The 7495-nt window shown below is 32.1% G+C and overlaps 1 protein-coding gene across 2 annotated transcripts; it reads left to right on the forward strand.

The window, feature by feature from the left end:
* On the forward strand, window positions 1–6137 carry LOC114410296 (calcineurin B-like protein 4). 2 transcript variants are annotated; one of them, XM_028374182.1, is made up of 9 exons: window positions 1–158; window positions 2938–3148; window positions 4082–4164; window positions 4268–4327; window positions 4581–4689; window positions 4885–4937; window positions 5083–5163; window positions 5260–5372; window positions 5465–6137. In XM_028374182.1, exons 2-9 carry the CDS (start codon window positions 3040–3042, stop codon window positions 5526–5528), a joined length of 672 nt encoding a protein of 223 aa, XP_028229983.1. In that variant the 5' UTR covers window positions 1–158; window positions 2938–3039; the 3' UTR covers window positions 5529–6137. The 2 variants fall into 2 exon arrangements, with proteins under 2 accessions (XP_028229983.1, XP_028229984.1); XM_028374183.1 differs by having other exon boundaries at window positions 2938–3121.
* The last annotated feature ends 1358 nt before the right edge of the window (window positions 6138–7495 follow it).

Here is a 7495-nt window from a genome sequence, read left to right on the forward strand (position 1 = left end):
TTATAAAAACGCAAACTCCGAATTGCAACCCAAGCTATAGGCTTAGCTTAATAAACGTTGAAACTGCGCCATCTCCATTGCTGTTCTCTCTTCTTGCTATTATAATCCAATTCAAGAAGTTCGTTCAACTTTTGTGCTCAACAAGTCTAACATAACAGGTTACAGTCTCTCTCTCTCTTGCCCTCTTTGCTCTTTGTTTGTTTGTTTGTTTCATTTGTGTCTGTTGGAAATGATGTCTTCCTCGGAGCTAGCTTGCTCATGTTTCGATTGTTTTCCTCCTTCTTCGGAAAAGAGAGAGTCACTTTCATTATATCTATCCGATCTTGTCCTTTGTCCATAGCAAGCTCATGTCTCGCTTGGTACAATTGATTTTGATTTAGATGGAAATCTACATTTGATATTTTTTTTCAACAGCACAAACATGTTTTTATTATTTGACCGTTCCTGAATGATCCAGCGTAGATCCTCCTCTGCTTGCGCTTTGTTATCAATTATTCACATTAGATTCGAATAAGTCTACTTTTCCTTTACACTTTCTTTACCGGAGGAATGAGATAGACAGTAAAGAAATGAGAGGAAAACAAACATTATAGAAATAATAAAAAAAGTTATTTAGATAAGCAAAAATAAATAAATAAAAATATAAAAATTATTAATTGAAATTTTTAAATAATATATTATTTTTCATAACAAAATAAATTTTTATGTTATAAAAAACTATTTAATTTAAAAAAAAAACTAAGAAAAACTCTCCTCTCTATCTTTTTGTTCAGTTGAGGGAAATTTTTTTAGCTTTTGTGTTGAATTATTGGGTTGGTCCTAAATTATTTGTGAATTTTGAAATAAGCCTTTATACTAAAAAAAAATTTTAATTTTGTGTTCTTGATCATGTAGTAATGTTTCTTAATCGAGTTCTTAAAATTTTCCTAATTATCATAAAAAAAAATTATCATATTCTACCACTTTCAAGTCACTACAAAATATAGTCCATTAAAATTAGCCTGGTGGTGAGAAATCGAAGTAATTTAATCTTTATTGCTATCGTTCTCCATTATAAAAAAAAAAAAGTTACAATAATAGTTTAGCCGTTCAATTATTATTTAGGACCTATCTAAAACCCTCCCAAATAGTTTAGAGATAAACTGAGTAATTTAACCATACTTTTTCTCACTTTCTAAAAATTCGTTTTCTTTATATTTTCTTAACCAACAAACGATAAAAATTTAATACTTTTTCTATTTCATTTCTTTGGAAAAAAAATTCTCCTATTATTTTTAACCTAAACAAATTGATATAAAACGGTGGAACTTTTTTCAGTAGATGCGCGAATATTAAGTAGAAAATGTGAATTTGCCCCTTGTGAATAGGATAAAGATTATATATAATCGTCACCTACAGCCTCGTGTATTGTGATTTTGTGCCGGTGCACAAAGAAAAAGAGGTATGAGTAATCAGAATGTGACTTTCCAATTACTCCAGCAGTTCAGCGGCTACTGGTCTCACATTTTATTTTTAAGAATTGCTCCTATTTTTTTGGGAAATAATAAAATATAGAGGTATTTGGAACTTGATTCCTTTATTGACACCTTAACGCCCTTATTATGTGAGGTGGTTGGACGATGCTAGATCTGTTCACCTTTTTCTATAAGTAAAAATCAAACACAGGAATCGATGTATCACGTTCAATAGACTTTCTTGGTCGATATGTCACCTTTGTTTTCTATAGTCTGTACAAAAATAAAAATAGCTTTCTATAGTTTTCATTTATGCGCATTAAGGCTTTTATTTTAGGATGATTTCTGAATTTCCTGTGAAATTATGTATCACTATTAAATAGCATTGTTTATTCGGCAAGATGGTCCTTGGTTGGTTGGTCACGAAAGGAACACGCGCGTGGCCACCAAACTGTGAACCTATGCTAACTGGTGTCACTGGACCATGCCAGTTGATCCTTGTTTACTTTGATTTGGAGTTGGTCTCATGGGTTTTAAATATTTTTGTTGCGAATAGGACTTGGATTAGTATTTTTTTTTTCGTATGTCCTTTTCATTTGGAAAATGAATTTGAGCCATCAATTAAATTTAACCAAGTCAAGTTAAATTAAGAATAGTGGAATTGTATAAAAAAAATATGCATGTTGGGGTGTGATATTAACACGAATTTTTCATCATATGTTTTTTTATTATTATACTGTTAGACGCAGTTGAGTATATTAAAAAGCCTGGGAAGAAATATTTTAAAGAAAAGAAGAAAAAAGTGTGAGAGCATGTTTCTGTCATCAGAGTTATTTTATCTTATGGATTTCAAAAAAAATAAATACACACGGACAAACTGTTTTTTTCTTCCTTGATCTGCTTTGACTTTTTTGAAAACTCTGGAAAGTAAAATATTGTGAGGCTGTGAGCAGTCTGACCCAATAGATAAACACCAATTATAGTTTTCCTGACCTTTAGAAAATGCGTATTTTACGGCTGTATGTTGTTTTGAACTAGTTTTTTTTTTGTTTAAATCAGAGTGATCGAAATATAGGGTGATGGCCAAATGAAAGTAAAATTGGATAGTACTGAACTTTTCTTTTTTTCCCCCTTAGTTGTAGTTGTTCAAGTTAGTTTGTTTGTGTACTCATCTTGGAAGTAAAAGGGTCATTACCTTACTTCGTTAAATGAAAGTTAAGGGATGAAATGACGTGACTCAGTAATTAAACAGATCATTTAAATATTTTTCTTCTTCAAGTTCTAGTCAGCTCTATGCAATTTATCTGCCACTGAATTGTTTATTTACATTGGATGGTTGTAAATTGAGATGATTACGTTATTTCTTTGTTAAGTTTCAATCACAAGCAAATTGTCTACAACCTGAAGATGAAAGTTGGCCGTCTAGAGTTTTATGTCTTCCTTGGCAACATAATTGTGATTTAAGCTTTTAGTATTTTTGCAGATATTCAAATTGAGCATAATTGTGATTCAAACTTTGGTCTTTCCCTGGAATGAATCCATTGTTTGTCAAGAAATTTGGAAGTGATTTTTGCGGTTCTATTTAATGGGCTGCTACTGCTCAACTTCAAAGAAAACGGAAGCACAAGGTTATGAGGAACCCACCATTCTATCATCTGAGACACCTTGTGAGTATCATGATCCATCATTGAATGGTAAATTCTTGCAGCTTTGCTGTTAAAATTTTGATTTGTCTTCAGCTAAGAACCATCAAAGTCCTTTTACTTAACCACATTTCTTGTAATTCTATTTCACCTAGTTCCATTACGGGCGTTCTCTCTGGTTTCAATTAATGACTTAATATGCTTGTAAGGTTTGCTAATCTTTTAATATACAATACAGAATAAACCAAAGATCTAAAACTTCAATTTCAAATTCACTGGCTTAGTCCTTTTAGTTAAACTTAGTTACTGATAGTTGATTATGATAAATGATAATCTATTGAACTTGTATTAAAAAATATGGCTTTGGCTTTGGCTTTGTTGCTCAATATTAGAACTTGCAATTGGAGCATTGAAGTATTCAAATTTGATTCTTCCCCATGTACACAGTTAACATAAACCGTAGACAGCGGTACTTGCAATTTGCCAGCGATAGTTTCTAAACTCTGTTTTATGTTTTCCGCAAAGGATAGGTACACGCACACCCCTCTTGGATCAAGAGAAAAATTTTACTTCATAATGTTGAATTTAATGCTCAAGCTGTGGAAAACACTAAACCACAGATTCGTTTATTTTTTCTGTACTCTTTTATCGAATATATTTTCAGCAATGTTATTTTTAAAACATGAAATGTCGTTGCAATGCATTGAACTTTCTAATTTTAAATATTTTGTTTTTTATTCCAAATGCAAAACATTTAGTTTCATTCAGGACAAGCCAAGACAATAATGACTGAAAAAAATTTACAAAATACAGACTAGTAATATTTACTGCTGTAGCACATGATTGACAAGGGACCTTGTAGGCTTTCGCTTTATATATTATCTTTCTGTTTGTAGAAACCTCTAAGTCGTGATTTGCAATTCTCATGAGCTCGATATTAAGTTTCAAAACTGACAAAAATAAGCTTTCTTTCTTTCTTCACAGTTACTGTTAGTGAAGTAGAGGCCTTGCATGAACTCTACAAGAAGTTGAGCAATTCAATTGTTGAAGATGGTCTTATTCACAAGGTGAGTTAGGCTTTTAAGTTTTCCGGTTTAGATTAGATGTCCTTAAAGTTCGCACCTAATTAATCTTTTAGATAATTTACTTTTTGGTCATCTTTCATTTCAGGAAGAATTCCAGCTGGCGCTATTCAGGAATAAAAACAAGAAAAATCTGTTTGCAGATAGGGTATGTAAATCTAATCCATGCTCTTTAGTTTAATATTCTTTGACCTGAAAGTTCCTGGAGACTTTGTTCTATAGGCTAATAACTTACAAATTACAATACCCGAAGTTGCTCAGGATTCTTACTTTTCAGTGAAATCTTTTTATCTGATGTATCGTTTTGTTCTACAATATTGGCAGTCATGTCACTTCTTTTGACTCTCGCACTAGTACTGTTTCATTCTGATGCATACTCACATTTGTTTGTTTCTCCATAGATTTTTGACTTATTTGATCTCAAGCGCAATGGGGTCATTGAGTTCGGGGAATTTGTTCGATCATTGGGTGTTTTTCACCCAAATGCAGCTTTAGAAGACAAGATTACTTGTAAGATTGACTCTTCCAACATAAAGATTTCATGTTAATGTCTTCATTTCCCCTGAGTTTTGGAGTTTCCTATATTAAGTGGTCTATCTGCCAGAATTATACCCACTGATTATTTATGTTTGGTTGCATTAAAGTTTTTCAGTCACCTATACAGATACTTTATCTTTTGTTAAATTGGGATTAATGATTTTGCAGTTGCTTTTAGGTTGTATGATCTGAGGCAGACAGGGTTTATTGAACGAGAGGAGGTATGGTTTTCTTTTTCTTTAGTTATTATAATATTACGCTATGGTTCTTTAGTCTTATCCATAATTCATAGATATATGTATGTGCTTGTTCAATATACATTTAGATCAACCCTTTACTCCCACTAATGGTTTATCTGATCTGCAGTTGAAGGAGATGGTATTGGCACTTTTGCATGAATCAGATCTTGAGCTTTCGGATGATATGATTGAAACCATTGTGGATAAGGTTCACAAATCATAAAAGTTTTACCTTATTTTTATTACTTTTAAAAGCTCCTTTGAATTTGGCGTTTCTTAAGTTGTATCTATACCTTATCCACAGACTTTTAGTGATGCTGATATAAACGGTGATGGAAGGATCGATCAAGATGAGTGGAAAGAATTTGTGTCCAAGCATCCATCCTTGATAAAGAATATGACACTTCCATATTTGAAGTCAGTATTTTCACTCTCCACGAACCTTAATTTTAGAATTTCAGAAAAAAAAAATTCTAAATTTTGATGCATGTCTCCTCCTCGTGTTGCAGGGATATTACCTTGGCTTTTCCCAGTTTTGTTATAAGAACAGATATTGAAGAGTCAGAGATGTGACTTTGGGAGGTTTTGGCTTCACCAATAATGATATCTCTTTGATTTCGTCTCTTGATATATTGTTGCTACATGTTAAGAGATGACCTTACCTGCGGTGCCCAAGACAAGAATAAAATTTCGTTTATGATTCCTGGGCAAAACTTCTAAACCTGGTTTTGCAAATGCTCAGCCACTTCTTTGTAGTAGCTGAACCTGTGCTGATAGTGATATCTAAGGTTACGAATTATTCACATGAACTTTTAATTCCAGTGCAAGGTTAACTTGTACATTATATATGTATATATGAGAGATGTAAGTAGGGTATAGTAACCCATGTTACTCGGACATTTTGCTGCTTGTGAGTTTGGAGGTATTTTGAGAATTTTGCCTTTGGATAGTTGTTTGAATAACTGTTAACATGATCCCTATGTTAATTTGGGCATCTTTCCTCTGTGCTTAACTGCTTACAGCTTTAATATGCTGGAAGATTATTTTCAATGCTTTCTCTTCACTTAGAAATCTTTATCCAGAGCTCCACATTCCTGTGCCTCATCGTTTCCGTTATGTTTTCGTGAGATTTATGATTGTTAAACATGGATTGAATATAGACAGCAATGTTAGAGTTTCCAATGTTGTGCTTTTTTTAAGCCTGTCTTTTTGGGCTGATTTTGACTCTGTAACTTCCCGAGTTTGGGCCTTGTTATTGGCACTCTCATATTGCTATTTAAACCCCCTCCCCTCCCCTCAAAGAGTTGGTACTTTTTATGTTGACGAAAATCTCCCTTGCAACTACCAAAATGGTGTATATCCATCGTATAAATAACAAAAACTTGTTTCTATTATGTTGCTGAGTGTCTATACATAATGGAAACAAACTTTCATTGTATATTTTTTTTTACACCCCTTATCATACAACATAAACTTGTTTTCATTGTGAATAAACACTTAACTATACAACTGTTGTGTATATAGTGGATGTAAATAAGAGAAACTTATTGCTGTTGTGTAATTAAGAAAAAAATTAATTTTGTAATTTATATTATTTTATTTTAAAGGAGTTAAATTGAAACAATTTTGTAGACTACTTTTCAAAAAATAACTTCTCCAATTTTGCATTTTTAAAGTCTTTCAAAAATCAATTCATTTCACAACAATCCGAAACAGATTTCCATCAAGTTCTACACATAACAACGCCAGGACAAATCTAAATTTGTAACTTTTCATCAAAATTCACCATTTCAAACTCGAAAACTCCAATTTACTCAACTATCCATTTTTATACATCACACTTAATTCTCAAGCAATTTTAAGTCAATCCAAAGCAACCAAAACACAGAAAAAGGATAAAGCTCCCCTTATCCATTGAAGAACCAAACTTTTGAGTTTTTAGGGGAGAAAGAAAAACTCTTTGCGTCCAAGGAAGGGTTTTTTTTCCCAAATACACCAACACCTCCACCAAATCAACAATAATTTGAAATCAAAATATTCCATTTGACTCATCTCAAGGAGAATGGAGGCGCTTATCAAATACAATGGAACCATGCACTCAAGAGAGAAAAAAGGGGATAACTTGTCTTGAGTTGGGGAATTAAAACATTGCTTTAGAAAGATGAGCACTTAGGTGAGTGTGAGAAATGAGAGTGTTTTAGTGTGTTGGTTGTCATTTGTCAAGAAGTGTTTTTCTTACCACTAAAATCCTTTTACCTTTACTAAACCCTCTCTAAGGATCCTAAACTTCTCTTTGGTAAGAAATGACCCAACTAAACTCAACTCAACACACATAAAACATTCATTTAAATTATATTTTCAATAACATAAAAATAAATTTAATTAAAATCACTTCATCATGCCTTAATAAAATTACGGCATTGCAATATTTTATTGTCATGTTAAATTTTATCTTAACTAGTTATGAATAGATTATTTATAAATTAGTTGCTACCTTAAATATAATTTTATTTATATACTTTATACTTTTATCAAAATTC

This window comes from Glycine soja, chromosome 4 (assembly GCF_004193775.1).
Source record: "Glycine soja cultivar W05 chromosome 4, ASM419377v2, whole genome shotgun sequence".
Taxonomy (NCBI): Eukaryota; Viridiplantae; Streptophyta; class Magnoliopsida; order Fabales; family Fabaceae; genus Glycine; species Glycine soja.